The sequence below is a fragment of the Heterodontus francisci genome, chromosome 26 (assembly GCF_036365525.1).
Source record: "Heterodontus francisci isolate sHetFra1 chromosome 26, sHetFra1.hap1, whole genome shotgun sequence".
NCBI lineage: Eukaryota > Metazoa > Chordata > Chondrichthyes > Heterodontiformes > Heterodontidae > Heterodontus > Heterodontus francisci.
In genome coordinates, this window is record NC_090396.1 from 60,679,906 (window position 1) to 60,703,237 (window position 23,332).

At 42.5% G+C, this 23,332-nt stretch overlaps 1 protein-coding gene across 1 annotated transcript in view; it reads left to right on the plus strand.

Annotated features, from left to right (window-relative positions):
* Window positions 1-23,332, plus strand: part of LOC137384384 (dynein axonemal heavy chain 17-like) — a 1,056,876-nt gene that overhangs the window by 728,434 nt on the left and 305,110 nt on the right. The window contains exons 52-53 of the mRNA XM_068058353.1: window positions 597-758; window positions 15,907-16,071. Coding sequence (XP_067914454.1) covers window positions 597-758; window positions 15,907-16,071 — 327 coding nt within the window. The remainder of the gene's footprint in view (window positions 1-596; window positions 759-15,906; window positions 16,072-23,332) is intronic.

The window sequence follows — 23,332 nt, forward strand, 5'->3', positions numbered from 1 at the left end:
GCTAGATCTGTCAGTTCTCACATCCCTTTAGCTGTCAGGTTGAAACCTATGTTTGAGGCTTTGAATCCAACTGGTTGAAATATGCTCCATTGACATATCATAGTTTACAACTCACCTCTCAAAATTGGATTACTTGGCCAACCCCCAATCTGTCCTAGTTAAACCAGAAATTGGAATGTTTGCGATGGGTTGGGGCCTGTTTCCCATTTTTAATAATTTAACGCCCCCAGAACAGGTGAGATAGTTGGGCGTCCCCCCCATTGTATGCCTTGGGTCTCTACCTTAATAATATAGGAGGCAGATTCCGATGCATCTCCATATATCTGTTGCCTTCTATTGTCCTACCTACCTAATAAATTGCAATATATTTCCATGTAGTCATCTTCATAAACTGTGGTTGAAACTGCTAAAACTCTATATGCATAGTTTTCCAAAAGTGCTATCTGCCAGACAATAGATCCTGGCAAAAGCTACAACTGAACGTGCCTGCATATCTGCATCCCTACCACTCTTACCTACTGCAATCCATTAAAACAGTAACAATGTATTGCTGCTGCAATGGTATGCTTATATTTTTACTAAACTTTTTATTGCAGGGTTTTCTGTTTGCAACAACCGAATGTGCGAAAACTGCTCATGATTTAGTCCGACTTCTGTTACATGAATCTTCCCGAGTTTATGGTGATAAATTAGTTGATGAAAATGACACAGAAAACTTTCCAAGACATCAGCTGTTCATTTGCAAAAAATATTTCCAGGTAATTAATTGTCTGCACTTTTTAAAATATCTTCCAGGTTAAAAGGAAACAATTATAAGAACTGCAAAATTATTATTTAATTTCATTGGTAATTAGTATCAGATTACGATGGAAATTGCAGCTTCTTTTTTAGAATTTAGAATACCAGTAATGAAACTTAATACAGCACTCCTGTTGTTTTTCATTGTATTGCTTCTCATACAGCATCCTTGCCCACAATTCTTGTTCCTTGAACCGGGACAAATATAGTTACCAGCTCTTACCAAACCAGGGGTGTACAAGCATTTATTAAATTATGGAAAATCCCCATTTGTCTATTGACATCCCAGCGCAAACACTTCAAGATTTCTATGTTGTCAAGCACTGCGAATAAAATGTAGGAGGCATCTGTCCTCATTACAGATATAATGCATTTAAGACATGCATGTATATAAAAGATGTATAAATTTGTAACGAAATGTATTTGCATGTTGTAAAATTATTTCTATGGTCTTGGCTCAGTGGTAGCATTCTTTCCTCTCAGTCAAAAGGTCAAGGGTTCAAACTCCAATTCGGATACTTTGAGCACATAATCTGGGCTGACACTTTGGTGAAGTACTTATGGAGTGCTATAAAGTAGGAAGTTCCATTTTTCAGATGAGACAATGGTCCAAACTTTGCTGTCAAAATAAAGGCACTAATGGCACTCTCCATTATTTATGCACAAATGGTACCGCGACAGCAGATTAGAGACAGCTGCATAGTTAAACGTGGATATCAGATGTTACTGTCCAAGTTGCAACACTCCATTTTTAGCCTTGTGAAAATGACATCTCACCGTCTGCTTCACCATTGATATACATTGAATGGTGTGACCTTGCTGTACTTAACAGGTAGATACGAACTAGACTTGCCACAGAAAGTTTGGGCTGGTTTGAACTAATGGAAGGAGCCTGTCATTGTACTATTTTAGGTTGATACATATTTCATTAAACCTAGATTCAGAAAAAGGGAATGTTTTAGCTATCGAAGATTCTTTTAGTGATGTAAATGTTCATTACAGCCATTAAACATCTTTGGCACTGAAAATTAACTATTCCAACTATGGAGTTTCATTCCTTCATGTTTTAATAGTTGGAGAATTTTTAAATGTCAAGGTTAATTTTTTTTTGCTTTTCCTTGATGTCTCTTTTCTCTCCTAATAAAATATTTCTTTTCCTCTCTCTATTTCTCTTTCTGTATCTGATTTGACATTGAATTCACCCACTTCTCCATCCTCATGCTGGTAATTTCACAATCCTTCAATCTGATTGGTTAAGATGATACACTGTTGCTTACCCTTTTTACTCAGGTCCCAAATGCCCTGTTTCCCTTGCTGGGACCTTATCAGCTTGCACTTATAGCAACTTGCCATGCAAAAAATTTTAAAACCTAATTTTGCTAGGGCAAGTCTAACAAAGGGCAGGTGCTGTTAGATGCCCTGCTACAGCAAATTGTGGGCCTTTAAAGCAGGGTCTCATCAGGTGGACATAAAGGATGCCATGGCATTATTCAAAGAAGAGCATGAATTTCTTCCGGTGTTGTGGCCAAATCTCAAACAACACCATCAAAAACAGATTATTTGGACATTTATCTAATTGCTGTTTGTGGGACCTTGCGAGATGCAAATTGCCAGCCATGTTTCCCCACATTAAATAGTGATTACAATTTAAAAGTAGTTGATTGGTTGTGAAGTGCTTTGGGGCATCCTGAGCTCATGAAAGATGCTATGTAAATGCAAGTTATTTGACTTTCTTATTTATTTGTGCAGCTTCCAATTTTAGATGGTGAACTGTTGGTGCCCAAGGAAGAAAAGGGACAGCAACCAGTGCATTGCCTTGTCTGCCCTAACCGGGTCATTGAACTTTTTCAGGCACTGGACAGAAGTTCTAGGGTGAGAGAGGTGGCACCCACTGTTACTGCCACCTCTATTTACAGTACATGCAAGAAACTTTCTGCTGTTACCTCCCATGAGCACCCAACAGTCTTTCTCTCCTTTGCTACATCTCATCCAAGAGTGTCTGAAGGTAGATCTTATTAATATTGTGTGTTCTTCTTTTCTGTCTTACTGCTGCAACTTTTTTCCATTCTTGGCTTTCTAAAAGCTGTACTTATAATTCCCAACCGCCCCCGGCCTCCCATGCACTACACTCATTTTAAACAGTAGTTGTGCTACTTAAGTGTAAATGAAGGCATAAATGAGCTGCCATCCCAATTTATGGCAGGACCATTCCAGACAGTATTGGCAGCAAAGTATAAACATGCATGGCCCCGTGGAATTGCAGGGCAAGTTGCCAGTATTGTGGGAGTAATATCCTACTGCATGCTCAGGATTAGTGTAATTCAAAGAACAAGGTAGACTATGTCACCACCTTCTCAAGGGCAATTAGGGATGGGCAATAAATGCTGGCCTAGTCAGTGACACCCACGTCCCGTGAAAGACAGCAGGTGTATAACAATGGGTTTCACCCTTCTAGACTTTCAGATCGTAAACAAGGAGTCAGTGATTTTGAGAATGCATATGTGCATGACAGCTGTTAACACCTGGAAACAATTGAAGGCCCAACTGGCTCTGCTGAAACCAGACTTCTGGACTTTGCATATTGGTAAAGGACAATGAGCTATTGACTTTTGATTCCATATAAATTGTACAGATTTTTTGAAGGCAGGCAGGCTGTACCAAAGGAAACCGGATGTGGCAGCCTCAAAAGAGAGAGAAGGACACTCGCTCTCAGAGAATACTGATACAACAAAAGACTGTGAAGACTTGAAGCTGTTTTGAAAGTTGAGGTTTGCGGAGAAGTAAAAGCCCAACAGGATTACCAGGAATCGCTTTATTCCAGTGTTCGGAGAAGTAAGTGAAGAGGACATTGACTTTGAGAAAGGTCTGGGAGATCCAAGCCATTGCAGCTGGGAGGAGTTTGGGACTTTTAACTGCAAAGATTTTTCCATCGAAGAGGACTGCATAACGCATAAGTGAGTTGTGAGGTTTTCAAGTATTTTAATAAGTAAAGAAAACACCTTTCTATGTAATTTTAGTTAACGGGGATTTCTTTTAGTTTAGTTGTTATAATAAAAGTCATAAAACATGGCATCTTGTGGTGTAATTCTTTAAGTGGGTCTGGGGGTTCATATCTCGTATTTTAACATTAACGGTCTCGCTGAGTTCGTAACAATACACCAGTATCAAAAGCTCTCTTTCTATGCTGACATATCTGATCTCAGCTGATGTTAGAGCTTTAGATACGAATGTTATTGGCTTTCCTTCTCATACCAGGGCTGCTCTCAATCCTTTTGTAGAAGCATTTACTTGCAGGATGACAGGTTTCGCTCTTTTGAAATATGACACTCTTGTTTCCTTGCATAAAACTTATTTGAGTTCCCTGAAACTCCTCTCATGTGACTCTGACCACCGGTGCTCAACTTCTTCTCTCACCAGTTCTCGTAGGTTTGCTGTGTGCTCTGACATGTGAAGTACAAAAGAGCTCATGTACTGGACTAAGCCAAGAAAACATCTTAGCTACTTTCTTGTCTCTTGGAGTTTCCATCTCAGAGATAGCTGTAACTTATTCAGGAGGCAGCTTGACTCCATCAGGTGTATACACCATTCCGAAGAACTGGCGTTTTGTCACCTTTACAATGCATTTGTCTGTGTTTAGCTTAGTTCCAGCTTTCCTGGTTCTCTCCATGGCTTCATGTAAATGGTAATCATGATCTTTTTTATCTACACCATAGATCTGGATATCATCAGCTATGCTGATTGCTCTTTTGCATGTCTTGTCTATTTTTTGCTGGAACACATCCTGGCTCACTTTAAGGCCAAAAGGTAGACAGACAAAGGCATTTTTACCATCCAAAGGGTGCATTGAATGTTGTTAACAGCAAAGATTCCTCGTCTAGCTTCATGTTCTGGTAGCCGTTTCTGGCATCAAGCTTGCTGAAAACCTTTGCCCTTGCCAGTGCTGGCGTGAACCCTTCCAGTGTTGGAGTAGGGTAGTGCTTCCTTTCTATTGCTTGATTAAGATCTTTGGGATCCAGGCAAATTCACAGCTGTCCTTTGGATTCTCTTTCACCACAAAGGAATTTACCCAATCTGTAGGCTCTGTGTCTCTGGAAATTACATTATTTTCTTCCATCTCTTTGAGTTCTCTTTCAAACTTTCCTTTTAGCTCTATTGGTACTTTACGTGGGGTATGAATCATTGGTTTCTTCTCTGGATCACTGTTTTTTTCTCTGGGTCAATGGTGATGTGATACTTAAAATCTTCAAAGCATCCAACCATCTCAAAACACTGGATGCATTTGAACCAAATCTTCTTTGCTTCTGATTTGAGGACGCTTTTCAATGAGTGTGCTACCTTCATCCTTTAGTGATGCCTCCTGCATCTCACAGTTTACCAAAATCAGCTGCAGCTCTTTGCAGGTACCTTTTAAATGAGTTGATGGTTTCTGCCTCCACCACCGATCCAGGCAGTGAATGCCAGACACCCACCATGCTCTGGGTGAAAAACTTTTCCTCATGTCCCCTCGAATCCTTCTACAAATTGCCTTAAATCTGTGCCCCCTGGTAATTGACCCCTCTGCTAGGGGAAACAGGTCCTTCCCATCTACTCTATCTCACCTCAATTAAGTCACCCCTCAGCCTCCTCTGTTCTAAGGCAAACAAACCTAGCCTATCCAATCTTTCCTCATAGCTGCAATTTTCAAGCCCTGGCAACATTCTTGTAAAGCTCCTCTGTACTCTCTCCAGAGCAATAATGTCCTTCCTGTAATGTGGTGATCAGAACTGTATGCAATACTCCAGCATTTTATACAGTTCCAGCATTACATCCCTGCTTTGGTATTCTATACCTCGGCCAATAAAGGAAAGCATTCCATATGCCATCTTCACCACTTTATCTACCTGTCCTTCCACCTTCAGTGACCTGTGGACATGCACTCTAAGGTCTCTCACTTCCTCTACCCCTCTCAATATCCTCCCTTTTATTGTTATTCCGTTGCTTTGTTTGCCCTCCCCAACTGCTTTACCTCACACTTCTCTGGATTGAATTCTATTTGCCACTTATTGTGGTCGCTGCTACCTAGAGGTGCCTTTACTCTGAGGTCATTAATTAATCCTGTCACACTACACAATATCAAGTTTAATATAACCTGTTCTCTGGTTGGTTCCAGAATGTGCTGCTCTAAGAAACTATCTCAAAAGCATTCTATGAACTCCTCTTCCAGGCTACTATTGCCAATCTGATTTATCCAGTTTATATATAGATTAAAATCACCCATGATTATTGCTGTCACATTATCACAAGCACCCAATATTTCTTCTTGTGTGCTTCATCCTACATAGTAATTACTGTTCGGGGGCCTGTAGACCACTTCCACTAGTGACTTCTTTCCCTTACTGTTCCTCATCTCCACCCAAACTGATTCAACATCCTGATCTTCTGAACCAAGGTCGTCTCTAACTATTGCACCAATGCCATCCTTGATTAACAGTGCGACCTCTCGACTTTTACCTAGCTTCCTATTCTCCTTTAACATACTTTCCTACATATCTTTGTGTCATCTGCAAATTTAGCTACCATGCCTAATCTAAGTCATTGATATAAACTGTAAAAAGTTGAGGCCCCAGCACACACCCCTGTGGAACTCACTCATCACATCCTGCCAATCAGAAAAGGACCCGTTTATGCATACTCTCTGTTTTCTGCCAGCCAGCCAATCTTCTCTCCATGCTAATATGTTACCCCCTACACGATGAGCTCCTACTTTGCGCAATAACCTTTTATGTGACACCTGATCAAATGCCTTCTGGAAATTCAAGTACAGTACGTCAACGGGCTCGCCTTTATCCATAGCACATGTCACTCTTTCAAAGAACTCCAACAAATTGGTTAAACATGATTTCCCTTTCACAAAATCATGCTGACTATTCCCGATTACCTTGCGTTTTGCTAAGTGCCCAGCTACACCCTCCTTAATGATCGATTCTAACACCTTCCCCATGACAGACGTCAAGCTAACTGGCCTATAGTTACCTGTTTTCTGCCTCCCCCCTACTTGAATAGAGGGGTTATATTAGCTACTTTCCAGTCTGACGGAACCTTTCCAGAATCTAGCAAATTTTAAAAAATTCACTCCAATGCATCTACTACCTCATTAGCCACCTCTTTTAAGACCCTAGGATGAAGCCCATCAGGACCTGGGGACTTGTCAGCCCTTAGCTCCATCAGTTTGCTCAGTACCACTTCCCTGGTGATTGTAATTTCACCAAGTTCCTCTCTTCCTTCCACCTCCTGATTTACAGCTATTACTGGAATGTTTTTTGCATCCTGAAGATAGTGAAGACAGAAGAAAAATATTTGTTCATTTCATCCGCTATTTCCTTATTACCCACTATTAGTTTCCCATTCTCACTCTCCAGAGGACCAACACTCACTTTACTTACTCTTTTCCTTTTTAAATACCTATAGAAACTCTTGCTATTCACTTTTACATTTCCAGCTAACTTCCTCTCATACTCTAATTTCTTTCTCCTGATTAACCTTTTAATCATTCTCTGCCATTCTTTATATTCTGACCAATCATCTGAACTGCCACTCATCTTTGCACAATTATATACCTTTTCCCTAAGTTTGATGCTTTCTTTAACTTCTTTAGTTAACCACGAATGGTGGATCTTCCCCTTAGAATTTTTCTTGATAGTAGGATTACACATATTCTGAGTATTCTAAAATATCCCCTTAAATGTCTGCCACTGTTTCTGTATTGATCTATCTCCAAGCCTAGTAACCCAGTTCATTTCAGCTAGCTCAGCTTTCATGCCCACATTGTTGTCCTTATTCAAGTTTAAAATACTAGTCTTAGACCCACTCTTCTCTCTTTCAAACTGGATATAAAATTCAATCATATTGTGGTCGCTGCTACCTAGAGGTGCCTTTACTCTGAGGTCATTAATTAATCCTGTCACACTACACAATATCAAGTTTAATATAACCTGCTCTCTGGTTGGTTCCAGAATGAGCTGCTCTAAGAAACTATCTCAAAAGCATTCTATGAACCCCTCTTCTAGGCTACTATTGCCAATCTGATTTTTCCAGTTTATATGTAGATTAAAATCACCCATGATTATTGCTGTCGCGTTATCACAAGCACCCAATATTTCTTCTTGTATACTTTGTCCTACATAGTAATTACTGTTCAGGGGCCTGTAGACCACTTCCACTAGTGACTTCTTTCCCTTACTGTTCCTCATCTCCACCCAAATCGATTCTGATCTTCTGAACCAAGGTCATCTCTAACTATTGCACCAATGCCATCCTTGATTAACAGTGCTACCTCTCCACCTTTACCTAGCTTCCTATTCTCCTTTAATGTCATATACCCCTCAATATTCAGGACCCAATCCTTGTCATCCTGCAGCCACATCTCTGCACTGGCTTTCGGATCATATTTATTTACTTCAATATGCGCCATCACTTTGTCTACTTTGTTATGAATGCTACGTGCATTCAGATACAGAGCTTTTAATTTTGCCTTTTTTTAAATCTTTTAACACCTAGTCTCGACTGTTGGTATGGTCTTAGGTTTTTTCTCTCTGTCCTTTCCTGCCATTCTCTGACCTTCATTTCCCATATTACTTTTCTGCTCTCCCGCCTTGACTCTACCTCTTGATTTGCTACATCTAACCAAGCTTGATCCCTCTCCCCCTTTGTTGTAGATTAAGTCTGAGGCTCCTCCACTACTGTTGGCTCAGCCCCTTTACCTGCCTCACTCACAGTCATATCGTCCAGTCCCTCACTGTAGACCAAAACAGATGACCTTGTTCTAAGAGGTGTGACCATCTTCTGGAACGAAGTGTCCAGGTATTACTCCCCCTCCCTTATATTGCGCAGTATTTGCAGTTCGGCTTCCAGATCAATAATCCTGATCTGGAATTCCTCTAGCTGTTTACACTTTCTGCAGATGTGTTTGCCCTGGATCACCTTGGCATCCAGAAGCTCTCACATACTACAGCCACAACATAAAACCTGTCCTGCCACTGTTACTTATGCTATTAGTTAATTTACTTTAATTACTTTCTTAATTAACTTAGAATAATTCTTACGTATAGTAGAATTTTCTGTGTTTATTAAATGCTAGTACCACCTGCAACTAAAGTTATACTTTTCTTGATTACACAGATATGTAGATCTTCCTACTGGTAATAGACCTTACCAATGCTAATAAAGCTTTGCCAATACTAATAAACCTTACTACTATTAGTAAACCTTACAGATACTGATAAACGCCAATAATACTTAATACAGCTTACGTATTAAGTTGTCCTAATTTGAACTGATACACTCCCTGCTGGTCTCCCTCTCTCACTCTGTATTATAAATTATAAAATCCGCTTTAGTTTATAGTTTATATACTAATGAATTGATCAAGTCTTATTTCATATTTGATTCATTTAGATTAAATTAAATCAAAAACTTACCAGTATACTCACCCCAGCCGGCTTTCTGTTTCCCTGCTCTCTGTTGACTGTGAAGTCACTCTGATGTCACTTTTCGACTTTTCCCCCTGCTCCACTCCATTGCTCTCTCTCTCCCTCTCTGGCCTCCAACATTTTGGCGCGCTTTCAAATCTCCGCTCCCGCTCCCGCTGTTCTCTCTCTCTCTCTCTCTCTCTCTGGCCTCCAGCTCTTTGGCGCGCTTTTTAAATCTCCACTCCCACTGCTCTCTCTCTCTTATTATTATTAGAATCAATTCTGAGAGATAGGACAAACTGTCATTTAGAAAGGCACGGATTAATTAGGGATCATCAGCATGGATTTGTTAAGGGAAGGTCATGTCTTGCGAACGTAATTGAATTTTTTGAATGAGAACATAAGGAGGTTGCAGACCGATATGGATAGGTTGAGTGAGTGAACAAAAATCTGGCAGATGGAGTATAATATGGGAAAATGTGAATTTGTTCACTTTGGCAGGAAGAAAAATAAAAAAGTAGAGCATTACTTCAACGGAGAACAACTGCAGAATTCCGAGATGCAGAGGGATCTCGGTATTCTAGTGCATGAGTCACAAAAAGTTAGTATGCAGGTACAGCAGGTAATAAAGAAGGCTGATGAAATGCTATCCTTTAATAAGAGAGGAATTGAAAATGAAAGTAGGGATGTTATGCTTCAGTCATAAAGGGCATTGGTGAGATTACATCTCGAATACTGTGTGCAGTTTTGGTCTCTTTATTTAAGTAAGTGTGACGGAAATCACACCTGCCAAACCGAAACATTTTCATTTCGGCTTATGGAATACTATTTGAACTTGTACTGGACATTGACCATAACTTGTTTAAAAAGACCACAGAGCAGTGGCTGAAAACATGGCTGCATATTTGCATTCTGAGAGACAGTTGCCTAGAGAGACAATGGGCGTGCTCCCTGATTCAATTAGCCAGATGAGTTTTGTCAATAGTGCTGATCAAAAGACACTGAGAGTCATTGTCTGTGTAAGAGCCAGCACTCCACCTCACCACTGAGTGTCTAATAAGTTTTGAAGAATCAACAACCCTCGCAGGTGATGCTGTGTCAAACAAAGTGCTGGTCACATGACTAACCTGCTGGCCAACCTGGGAATTCATTGAATTGTGCATCACAGAAAAGTTTTGGGGACAGACTGCAATTTTGAAGACCAAAGAGAAGCAAGATCTCTTTCTCTCTCTCCCTGTCTCTCTCTTAAGCAAAGTTCCAGGGACACACGGAATTAACTCAAGCCTCAAGACAGAAGACCCCTGCAGCCTTCTGGTACCAGCAAAACAAGTTTGAAAGCACTGGGCCCCAATGAGAACTGCAAGACTTAACTTCAATCAAAGACTTAACAGCAAAACCAACAACAGTAACTGAATTCTGTCTACTATTTCAAACCTTCCCCCCTTTAATTCTTTCTCCTGCTCTGTATCTATTTGTGTGTGTGTTTATCGCATATGCATGATAGCGTGATTGTGTCACACATTATTAGTAGTTTTAACTGAGGTAGAGTGTTAAGGTTAATACACTTACACCCTTCTTGTTTAAACCTGAGAAAGCCTGTCTGATTGATTCTTTACAATTACAGTTAGCGAGCAGTGAGCAAAGACTCACTGAGGGGAAGCTAAAAACACTGTTTTAAAAGTTAAACCCTGTTGTGGCCAAAGCAGGAAAGGGTGGGAGGGAAGCCTGAGACCCCTTCCTCACCTGGTCATAGCAGAGGGATGTAAATGCGTTGGAGGTGGTTCATAGGAGGTTTGCTAGATTGATACCTGGAATGAGCGGGTTGTCTTATGAGGAAAGGTTGGACAGACTGGGCTTGTTTTCACTGGAGTTTAGAAGAATGAGGGGTGACTTGATTGAAGTTTATAAGATCCTGAACGGTCTTGACAAGGTGGATGTGGAGAGGATGTTTCCTCTTGTGGGTGAGTCCAGAACTAGGGGATACTGTTTTAAAATTAGGGGACGCCCTTTTAGGACAGAAATGAGGAGAATTTTTTTCTCTCAGAGAGTTGCGCTACTTTGGAACTCTGCCTCAGAAGGTGGTGGAGGCGGGAACATTTAATATTTTTAAGGCGAAGGTAGATAGATTCTTGTTTGGCAAGGGAATCAAGGGGTAGTGGGGGGAGATGGGAGTGTGGAAGTCGAAACACAAACAGATCAGCTATGATCTTATTGAATGGTGGAGCAGGCTCGAGGGGCCTAATGGCCTACTTCTACTCCTAATTCATTTGTTCATATGTTCGGAATGTGCCCACCACCGAGGTTAGACTGACTGGCCTATAATTATTTGATCTATCCCTCGCACCCTTTTGAAACAATGGTACAACATTTGCAGACCTCTGGTATCTTGCCTGTATCTAGTGAGGATTTGAAGATGATCCTTAGATCATCCACTATTTCCTCTCTGGCTTCCTTTAACAGCCTGGGATACAATCCATCCGGCCCTGGTGATTTATCCACTTTCAAGGATGTCAGACCCTCTAGTACTTCCTCTCTCTTTATCCTTATCTTATGTAATATTTCACACTCCTCCTGTTTAACTACAATGTCTGCATCATCCTTTCCTTTGTGAAGGCAGAGACAAAAATCTCATCAAGAACCCTGCCCACATCTACTGCATCCATGCATTAGTTACATTGTACATCTCTGATAGGCCTTACCCTTTCCTTAGTTATCCTCTTGCTCTTAATGTACTGATAAAACATCTTTGGGTTTTCCTTGATTTTACCTGCCAATATTTTTTCATGTCCTCTCTTTGAGTTCCAATTTCCTTTTTTACTTCAACCCTGCACTTTCTATACTCCTCCAGGCTTTCTAAAGTATTATGTTTTTGTGATCATCATAAGCTTTCTTTTTCTGCTTTATCTTACCCTGTATGCTTCTAGATAACCAGGGGGCTCTAGATTTGGCAGTACCACCCTTTTTCTTTGTGGGGACATGTCTACACTGTGCCTGTAGAATCTTGCTTTTGAATACCTCCCATTGGTTTGCCACTGATTTTCCTTCAAGTAGCTGTATCCAGTCCACTTTCACCAGATCACCTCTCAGCTTGGTAAATTTGCCGTCCCCCTATTTAGAACTTTTACTCCTGTTATATCCTTGTCCTTTTCCATAATAATGTTAAATCTTAACTGTATTATGGTCACTATCTCCAAAATGGTCACCCACTGCTACTTCATCGACTTGCCCAGCTTCATTTCCTAAGACTAAATCTAGAATTGCGCCACCTCTCATTGGGCTTGTTATGTGCTGGCTAAAAAAGTTCTCTTGAATGCAGTTCAAGAATTTTGTGCCCTCTGTGCCCTTCACACTGTTTGTATCCCAGTTTATCTTGGATAATTGAAATCCCCAACTATTGCCCTATTAGTTTTGCACTCAGAAATTTGCTTACATATTTGTTCTTCTATCTCCCTCTCACTATTTGGGGGTCTATAGTACACTCCTCGTAGTGTGGCTGCCCTTTTTTTATTTCTGAGCTCAACCCAAATAGTGTCATTTGATGATTAATTTCGCATATCATCCCTCCTCAAAGCTGTAATTAATTCTTTAACCAATAATGCTACACCCCCTCCTTTTTATCCCCCTCTCTCTCCTGCCTGAAAACGCTCTATCAAGGGATGTCGAGCTACCATTTTTGCCCCTCTTTAAGCCAAGTTTCTATTATATCAATGATATTATGCTGCCATGTGTCCAATCTCCAATTAGAGCTTTTTATATATCAGGGTATGCAGAGCCCAAAATGAGCTGATCAACCACCCTTTCATTCATATCCCTGAATTTACACTTGCTGGCTGCATTTCTCAATCTCATTAAGAAATTGTCAACAGGCTCACCCAGTTCCTGTCTCAGGCTCTGAAATTCATAACGGCGGATTCGATGGCTTCACATTGGCTGAAGATAGCTGCTGAATTTCTTGTCTGGATTTTTACTGTCATCCTCATTTCCCAACTACTGAAAAGATCTAATCCTTTCTCTCCTGTGCACAAAAGGACGCAGCTGATATTTTCCTCTTCATTAGTGCCTTTCGAAAATTACTGAATGTCAATTTGGACTTTACTTAAACTTTTCGAGTGCCTCCACAATGTTGTTGGCGTCCCAATTCATCACGAGCTGGAACTGCAGGTTCATTACTGCGGCGGCGACCATCTTATTTTTTTTCACGATCAAATTCAGCATTTATGTCGCTCATAGGTTTGGGTTCTACTCATAAACACCTTGCTGTCACCTTGCTGTCTTGTGATTCTCAGAGCTCTGAAATAATCACTTTTTTACACGGCTTTTATCGATTACATTTTACACATCTCTACACCATGGAGGGAGTTTTATGCTCTCCCACACATTGGGTTTGGAGGCAGGGAGAGCATATAATCGGGCGGGATGATGTGGGGGGACCACGCCACCTTCCCGTCCCCACCCAAATTAAGTCCGGGGCGGGAAGGCCTGTGAATGGCCTTCCCGCCCCACCATCAATTTGAGGCCCTTATGTTGATGCCCATTTAAGGGCCTCATCCCGCCACCATTTGAATTAGCCTAGTGGCTGGCAGGCCAGTCTCTGCATGGGGAGCACACCAAGCAAACCCATGCAGGTTGCTTGCTGGCTCCAGGGGCTGGGGGGTCGGGGGGCGTCCCTTATTAGAAGGCACTTAGTGCTTGAATGGGGGACTCAGCATTTGGAATGGGGGCCCACTGAGAGCCACCCTCTACCTTTGCTGCTGACCCCCCAACCCCTACCCTGTGAAACCCCTCCCACCCTGACTAACCTATCGCCTGGGTCCAGGGCCTCGGCTGAGTCCAGTACTGGCAGCAGCCACCACTGTCCAGTGCGGCACTGCTCAGTTAACAAGCTGCTGGCCTCTGACGAGTCGGCAGTTCTCAGCAAGTGGGACATCCGCTGCCGGGGTCCTTGATCCTGGAGAATGCCCATCGCTGTCCACTAGTGCTTAATTGGCACTTGATCCAGTGGGTCCTCCCCAGAGGAAGCAACAGGGGTCTCTTGCCGGCGCTTTTGCCGGTGGTAGAGACCCCTGTCACCTGGATAAAATCCCAGTCAATGTGTGTTTGGTACACAGACGTAGTGCAGTAGCGGTTGATGTGGTATTATGGATATACATGTATACATACGCATGAACAATATAGATCCTAAATCATTTTGGTTTCATTTAACAATATAACACCCCTATCAGGTGAGGCTCCCTCCCAGAACAGTAAACTCGTAAACCTATTCCAAAGACTAGAAATAATAGACCTACTTGCACAGAAGCAAGAAGACAGAAGCATTACTTAAAGCACAATCCTTAAAACAACAAAGACAGAATCAGTCCCCAAGGAATTAAAGTACCACATTGCATAGAATGACCGAGCAGCTGTGTTTGTATATAATCAGTTTACCTGAGACATGTTGATGCTTTAGTCAAGTACAACTTACTTAGCTCCTTAGCTGAAGCCTCTTTATCTTGACTAATTGCAGGGCAAACAACCGGCCTGGGCCTGCAGACCTTGGGCCGGATCTTGCGGATCTTGTTCTCCTCCCGACGTCTGGTTCCGTGGCGGGGTGTGGGGGGGGGGGGCGGAAAACCAGAACGGCAGCAGCCCGCCACAGGACCCACTGCCAGGAATGTCGGGCTTGATCTTCCCGGCAGCTGGGAAGTTCCGTGGCGGCGCCTCCGCCACTTTGCGACGGGTTTGCATATTTAAATTACATCTTTGCCTTAATTAACATGTAATCCACAGCAATCTTACCTTCAGTTCCCGATTTTCAGTGCGATGTGTGGCACTCATGCGCTTCACTTTCCTGTCTAGGGAAAGCTGGCACCACCAAGGTGGGGAAGGGGTCAACTCTGCACTATGTACTGTTTGGAGGGGAAGAGATCAACTCTGCACTATGTACTGTATAGAGAGGAAGGGGTGAACTCTGCACTGTGTACTGTACGCAGGGGAAGAGTTCAATTCTGCACTATGTACTGTATGGGGGGAAGGGGTCAACTCTGCGTTCTGTTGTGTATGGGGGTAAGGGTCAACTCTGCATTCTGTGTGTATGGGGGGAAGGGGTCAACTCTGCATTCTGTTGCGTATGAGGGGGCGAAGTGTCAGCTCTGCATTCTGTTGTGCTGATTGCAGGGCTAGCAGCCTTTTAAAAATGGCGCCAGCACCTGCTCCTTCAACAGGTGACTCTGTGAACGGTGTCGCTGAGACCGGCCCGTCACGTGATTGAGGGCGGGGGCAGCGGCCGTGCATATGCAAAGTGCCTGCCAGACGCACAATCGTGGCGGCGCGACAGCATGGGGCCCGTGCGAGGCGTCCGCCATTTTCTGCACCCACGGCTGCTCCCGGTGGCAGGAGAATAAGTTCGAGGGCCTTCTGGCTTCAAGTCTCTTTTCCCCAATTTGAAATTGGGTCAAGGGTTGCAGCTTCCATTTTAATTAGTTATTTTAAAACTATATGATTAAAACTTCAAAAATCGTCCTGTATTCCAAACTGGCTTCTATTTGATGTATGGAAAGAATGTAGCAAAGCAAATAATCTTACATGTTCGAGACTGATGTGTTTTATTTCCCAAATTCACTTTATTATGCTACTATATTTTAATCAAATTAACACCATAATTTTATTTTTCCATGGACAGGATATGGATGAGTCCAGTCTTTTTGAAAAACCCAATATCTATTGCCATTTTTCTTCTGGTATTGGAGAACCTAAGTATTTACCTGTGAGCAACTGGAAATCTCTGAATAAAATATTAGTGGAAACTCTGGACAGCTTCAATGAAATCAATGCAGCCATGAATTTGGTGAGTAAAGTTGGTAAATGAATTTAAAAAATTAAATTGAAGAGACAGGAAAATAAAATTATTTTTGGATGTGATGCTATCATTGTACCTGGTTTTATAATTAAACAGATGATCTTAACATTATCAGGAAAGTGCTTGAGGATTTTTAACACCCTGAAAGTTCCAAACAAAATTTTGACAAAATACAAAGAGAAACAAGTTTTAAAAAGGAGTAGAAATAAACTAGCATGCTGCAGTGGGAATATAATATCAGAAAGTAAAGTTGCTGAACTGATGCACAGTAGATGAAAAGAACTATATATACATATGGTCAGGTGAGGAGAGGGGGTCTCAGGCTCTTGCCCTTCCTCTTATTTGACCGCAACAGGGTTTATTACTATTAAACAATCGTTGTGCTTACCACCTCTGTGAGTGTTTTAGTTTTTTCCTTTACTGTGATCTTGAAAGAACTAATCAGACAGGTTTTTTTAAGTTTAAATAAGAAAGAGGTAAGTTTATTATACTTAACAGCATAACCCCGATTTAAAATAATAAAAAATACACTACACATTCACGCACACATTCACATGAGAATTACACACACACATAAATAGATTACAGAGGGAAAATAGATTTGATGGTTGGATTAAAGTCTAAAATAAATGGAACTTAAATACACAGTCTGTGAAGTAGATGATCTGGTAATCCTCCAGCTGAAGCTGTATTCTTGAAGTCCTCGTCTGCTCAATGTGCACTTTGTGGCTGGCCTGCTTTGCTCAGGGTTTTCTTGAAGGCAGTCTGTAGGTTTGGAGGGTCCCCAGTCACAGATGATTTTCAAACTTGATGTTTTCTGGAGAGAGAAAGGGAAGCAGGCAGCCTTCTCTGCTGCTGCACATTCAGTTACTGCTTGTCTTCTGTGAGTGTAACAAAACTCCCAGTTTTTCAGAGATAGACAGATGGTCGCATTGTTCTGTCCATCCCCTTTGTTTTTAATGAGGTCCAAAGTCTAAAACCCAAAACCTCTCTTCGATCGGGTTGCCAGCATTTACCCCCTGGAGGGATATCTTCACTTATGAATGCCTCAAGATAGCATTGACTGAGCCACTAACGAGGGTGATGTGCATAATCTACTCAGTTAACCAAAGCATTGTTCTGGCTGGGCTTCTTGTTAGACTTTTGTCTCCAGTTCAATCTCCTAACATTTCAGATGCAAATTGTAGTGGCCATCTTGGCTGCTAGTTTTTTATGTTAACTGTAGGATTTTTTCCATTAAAATTCTAATCTAAGTTTCCAACCAATGAAATTAATATTTCTTATTTGGCATATGGGATTTTCCTGACAATATATATAAAATGTGTGTGTCTATTGTCATGCAGGCCCCCACCTGCCAAGAATGAGACACATATATTTCTCTACATGGACATTACATTTTAAAACTGTTGCTGGGAAGAAAAGAAGGCCTATTACAAGGGGTTGCCAAGCCCTTTGCTGGAAAGACATTTTTTTCATACTAGCAGACAGTGTTGGAACAAAGGAACTAGTCCCTGCCCCAATAAACAGAAGAGGCCTGGTCAAACCAGTCAATCACATGACTAACTGGCTGTTTGAATTTGAACTTGCCACTGAGTGTTTGAAACTAAGAAAGCTCTTTTCTCCTGGACTGAGAACACCTCTCTCCTGTCTGCTCTCATCTCTTTCTCACCAGCTTTGGAATCCATTGAAGACACAGAAACCCCGAGAGAAAAGTGTCCGACAGTGAACAAGGTTAAAGAAGAATACTGGGCCCCAACGAAAAACAAAGCTGCCTACAATCAAGGATTCTACAGCAAACTTGAAGCACCAGTAACAAGCCTCCTTCAGAGATTGCCTCAAACTTTTTCACTTTATTTTCCTTCTGCTCTTTTCTGTCCCTATTTGCATGTGTGTATCACATGTGCCTCCTTGCGTGGGCACACGTGTATCCGTAGGTGTTAAAGGAATTTTTATTTTATTTTAGAGATACAGCACTGAAACAGGCCCTTCAGCCCACCGAGTCTGTGCCAACCAACAACCACCCATTTATTCTAATCCTGCAGTAATCCCATATTCCCTATCACCTACCTACACTAGGGGCAATTTACAATGGCCAATTTACTTATCACCTGCAAGTCTTTGGCTGTGGGAGGAAACCGGAGCACCCGGCGAAAACCCACGTGGTCACAGGGAGAACTTGCAAACTCTGCACAGGCAGTACCCAGAATTGAACCCGGGTCCCTGGAGCTGTGAGGCTGCAGTGCTAACCACTGCACCACTGTGCTGCCCCTAATTAGAGTTTAAGTTTTAATAAATTCCACTTTTCTTCTTTAAACCTGAGAAAACCTGGTGTGCTGGTTTCTTTGCCTTATAATTGGAAAGCAGTGAACAAGGATTCACCAAGGGGAGCTCAAAGCACAGTGCATTTAAAAACAAAACCCTGTTACACTCTGACCAGGTGAAGGCTAAAAGGGGCCCCTAGACACCTTTCTCACCTGGTCGTAACAGAAATTTGGGTGCTAGCATCCGGTATTTTACCCACAGACAAATGAGAAATTGGAAGTGGGAAGCCAAATTGTTCCCAATAAAAATAAAAGAGCAAGATTAATACAAGTTTTCTTGTGGTTGTGTGTGATTGAATACTAACATGTCTGCAACTGAAGCGAGTAGCTCTCCAAGCCAGGGTGAAGTAACTTGAGATAAGTTAAAAGCACTGTCTATGGCGGAGTTGAGAAAAATGGCTGAGCAGTGTGGGATCACTGTACATAACAAGGCTTGGAAGTCTGAATTCCTCAGGCTAGTGGCCAACCATTTTTTCCTTGAATCTGAAGAAGCAGAAGCAGTGTTAGAAGTAGACTCCGACAGGGTATTGTTAGAAAAGATACAATTGGAACAAAGGAAGCATGAATTTGAGGAAAGAGGAAGCTTTCCAAAAGGAAAATAAAAAAAATGAAAGGCAGGAGAGAGTGAGAGAAAGACAGAAGGAACGAGAGAGAGAAGACAGAGAGAAAGAAAGATAGGAGAAGGAAGAGAAAGAGAGAGGAGAGAGAGAGAGAAAAAATATTCCAGAAAGAATGCGAAGAAAGAGAGTTGAAGCGGCTTGAATTAAGTGGGAGGTGACAGAGTAACCCCAGTGAAAGCGTGGCCAATATGGAGGAGCATAATTCAGGACGGGGTACAAAATTGCTACAACTCGCCCAACTCATTACAAAATTAAATGAAGAAGATGTGGAAGCACTTTTTGTGTCTTTTGAGAAACTGGCAAGGCAGTTAAAATGGCCAGCTGAGACCTAGTCTCTTTTACTACAAAGCAAGCTAACTGGAAAAGCCCATGAGGTTTGTTCCTTGTTGACAGATGAGAATTCATCAAATTCTGAACTGACCAAAAATGCTATCCTCGGGGCATATGAATTAGTACCTGAAGTCTACCGCCAAAAGTTTAGAACCCTCAAAAAGCAAGCTAATCAAACTTTTCTGGAGTTTGAAAGAAGTAAGCAGCTGGCTTTTGACCAGTGACTGAGGGCTCTTAAAATACAGCTCAGCTATGAGACTCTTAGAGAAGTAATCCTGGTAGAGAAATTTAAAAACTCTCTCCCACTTTCAATAAAGACCCATGTAGAGGAGGAGCGGGTTCAGGAAGCCCGGTAAGCGGCTGTTCTGGCCGATGAGTTTGCTTTAATATATAAGTCGGTTTCCCAGGGGAGAACCTTTCCTAATCACCCCACAAATCCGAAAAGGACAAAGGGTGGGAAGGTAATATCTGCCCAGGCAGTCCTGGGAGAGAAAGGAAAGCAGGAGACACAGGGGGCTCTCCTCCAGCCAAAAAGGAAGATGTTGTGAGCAAGAGTGGGACCCGGAGACATGTGCTTCATTGTAATAAGGCAGAGCATTTAAAAGCTGACTGCTGGAAACTAAAGGGAAAACCGATAGGATTAATCAGGGCACACCCACTCAGTGACGACAGGACCATGATGGAAAGCACAGAACAAGCTGTGGCTTTAACTGCAGTAAGAGTGCAACCCAGGAAGCTTACTACGGCCAGTGCAGGAAAAGTTAATAGGATTCCTGACGGTTATCAAGGTTTTGTATTTGAGGGGAAAGTAACCCCATACCTCTCGAGTGGGGCAAGCAAGCCCATAGTGATTCTCAGGGACACAGGGGCCACTCGATCCCTTTTACTGGGAAAAGGCCTGATCTTTCCCCCAGAGAGTGCAGTGAACACCAAAATTGTGGTGAATGGTTTTGGAGGGCAGTGTATGCCTGTACCTGTACACCGGGTGCCCCTGAATTGCGACCTAGTTTCACGACCGGTGACTGTGTGGATTGTCCTTAGTTTGCCTGTGGACGGGGTTGACCTTCTGATAGGTAATGATCTGTCAGGCATGAAGGTGGTAGCCCCCTGGTAGTGAAAGAAAGACCGCAGGAGGTCAGAGAGACAGGGCTGTGACAGGAGACGGTTCCCTGCAGTTTCCCTGAATGTGTAGTGGATCAGGCCATGATCAATCCAGCTCCCCCAGAGGAGACTGCATTGGCTGTGTAGGCAGATGACCATGAGGTCTGCCTGTCCAAGACTTTCTTCGGACAGTTAGGAGACCCAGGGTATTAATTAAATGGATTTTCCCTTGCTGAGGCTCAGCAAGCCAACCCAATATTGCGAAAATTAGCACAGACTGCCCAATCTGAACGTGAAGCAGAGGGAGTCTCTGACTGCTACTATTTAAAGAATGAGGTACTGATGAGGAAATGGAGTTCTCCTCACAGACTTGAGAGCAAGGAGTGGGCAGTAGTTCACCGGGGAGAAATATTGAGAAGGGCTCACGAGACTACAGTGGCTGTACGTACCGGTATACGAAAGACCAAAGCCCGCATAAGACAGCCGTTTGACTGGCCAAAGCTCCACAAAGATGTGGTGGAGTACTGCAGGAGTTGCCACACAGAATCGTAGAGAGATACAGCACTGAAACAGGCCGTTCAGCCCACCAAGTCTATGCCAACCATCCATTTATACTAATCCTACATTCCCTACCACATCCCCACCTTCCCTCAATTCTCCTACCACTTACCTACACTAGGGGCAATTTACAATGGCCAATTTACCTATCAATCTGCAAGTCTATGGCTGTGGGAGGAAACCAGAGCACCTGGTGGAAACCCACACAGTCACAGTGAGAACTTGCAAACTCCGCACAGGCAGTACCCAGAACCGAACCCGGGTCGCTGGAGCTGTGAGGCTGTGGTGCTAACCACTGCGCCACTCAAGTTGTGCCAGGTTGAGGGGAAACCCCAACCTACAGTGAAACCTGCACCCCTATGTCCTGTACCTGTGTTAGGAGGACCCCCCAGCAGAGGGCTGGTGAACTGTAAGGGACCCATGCCAAGAACAAAAGGGGACAGGCAGGCACATGGCTGGCAAAAGTTTAGCAAGTGAAGGGCAAAAGTGACCAAGAGGGCAGGTTAAAAGAAGTCCGGGAAGAATCCTGGGTGAAAACCCTGACTGTCCGGTCAGTCTACCCCAAGAAATGTGAAAAGTTAGACCCCACATCCTCCTATGTAAATGCAGACTCCAGAAGCACCCCATCGGATTTGCTAACAGCATTTACAGGAACCTGCAGAGACAAAGAGAGACCTCTAGGGGCACAGAAACTATGATGGTGGTGCCTCACCTAGTTGAAGTGCCACAGGAGCGTGCAGTCAACTCTGCACACATACCTGCAGGCAGGAGTGTTCCAGAGTGCAAAGGGGAAATTAACAAAGAATCCTCCCCCACAGTCAGAGGAAAAGGGAACTCCCCATCCCCTGAAGGCAAAAACCTTTGCATGACTCAGCAAAGCCCTGAAACAGAGTTCAGGATAGACCCGCCCACTACTAACTCTCCTGAAAATAAAACATTACCTCAACAGGAACAAAACCCGAGGCAGTCATGGCAATGGGCAAACTTCCCCAAAGAACAACATGCCTCCTGGGATGCCAAAAAAGGGGAAATTAAAGCAGCACTGGAACCCGGAAAAGACATTTTTAATAGGCTTTAAGATTGATGAATGAATGAAAATGAATGAGAGAAATGCATGGTTTTTCTTTCTGTATCTTATATTTCTCTCAAACCTTTTAATGAAATGTGCCTTTTTTTCAAATCTACATTTCATTCCCCTGGGTGTGGAGGTGTCATGCAGGCACCACCTGCCAAGAATGAGGCACATATGATTCGCCACAAGGGGAATTAAATTTTAACATTTTTGCTGGTAAGAAAAGAAGGCCTATTACGAGCTGTTGCCAAGCCCTTGGCTGGAAAGATTTTTTTTCATACTAGCAGACAGTATTGGAACAAAGGAACCAGTCCCTGCCCCAATACACTGAAGAGACCTGGTCACATCAGTTGGCCAACTGGGGAAGTTTTAAATTGGAAAACAGAATTTGAACTCAGAAAGCTGTTTGCTCCTGGACTGGAAAAGACCTCTCGTGACTGGCTTGCCACCACCTCTCTCCTGTCTGCTCTCATCTCTTTCTCACCAACTTTGGAATCCATTGAAGACACAGAAATCCCAAGAGAGAAAAGTCTCCGACAGTGAACAAGGTTTAAGAAGAACACTGGGCCCCAACGAAAAGCAAGACTACTTACAATCAAGGACTCTACAGCAAGCTCAAAGTACAGTAACAAACCCCCTTCAGAGATTGCCTCAAATTTTTTTCACTTTATTTTTCTTCTACTCTTTTCTGTCCCTATTTGCATGTGTGTATCACGTGTGCATGCTAGCAAAAGTGTGTCGTGTATCCGTAGGTGTTCACCAAATTAGTGTTTAAGTTTAAGTTTTAATAGATTTCACTTTTCTTCTTTAAACCTGAGAAAACCTGGTGTGCTGGTTTCTTTGCTTTATAATTGGAAAGTGGGGAACAAGGATTCACCAAGGGGAGCTCAAAACACAGTGTGTTTAAAAACAAAACCCTGTTACAATAAGACCAGGTGAAGGCTAAAAGGGACCCCTAGCTACCTTCCTCACCTGGTCGTAACACTATATATATACATATATGTAAAATATATATTTATTAATCATGGTGGATGACAGTGATCTGTAATTTTCTGTTATAAAAGAACTCGACTGCATAACTAAGTGGTGAACTTATACCACACACAACAAACAAAAACAGAAAATGCTGGAAGTATTCAGCAAGTCAGATAGCATATGTGTAGAGAAAAACAGAGTATGAAGCCTGACCTGCTGAGTATTTCCATCATTTTCTGTTTTTGTTTCAGATTTCCATAATCTGCAGTATT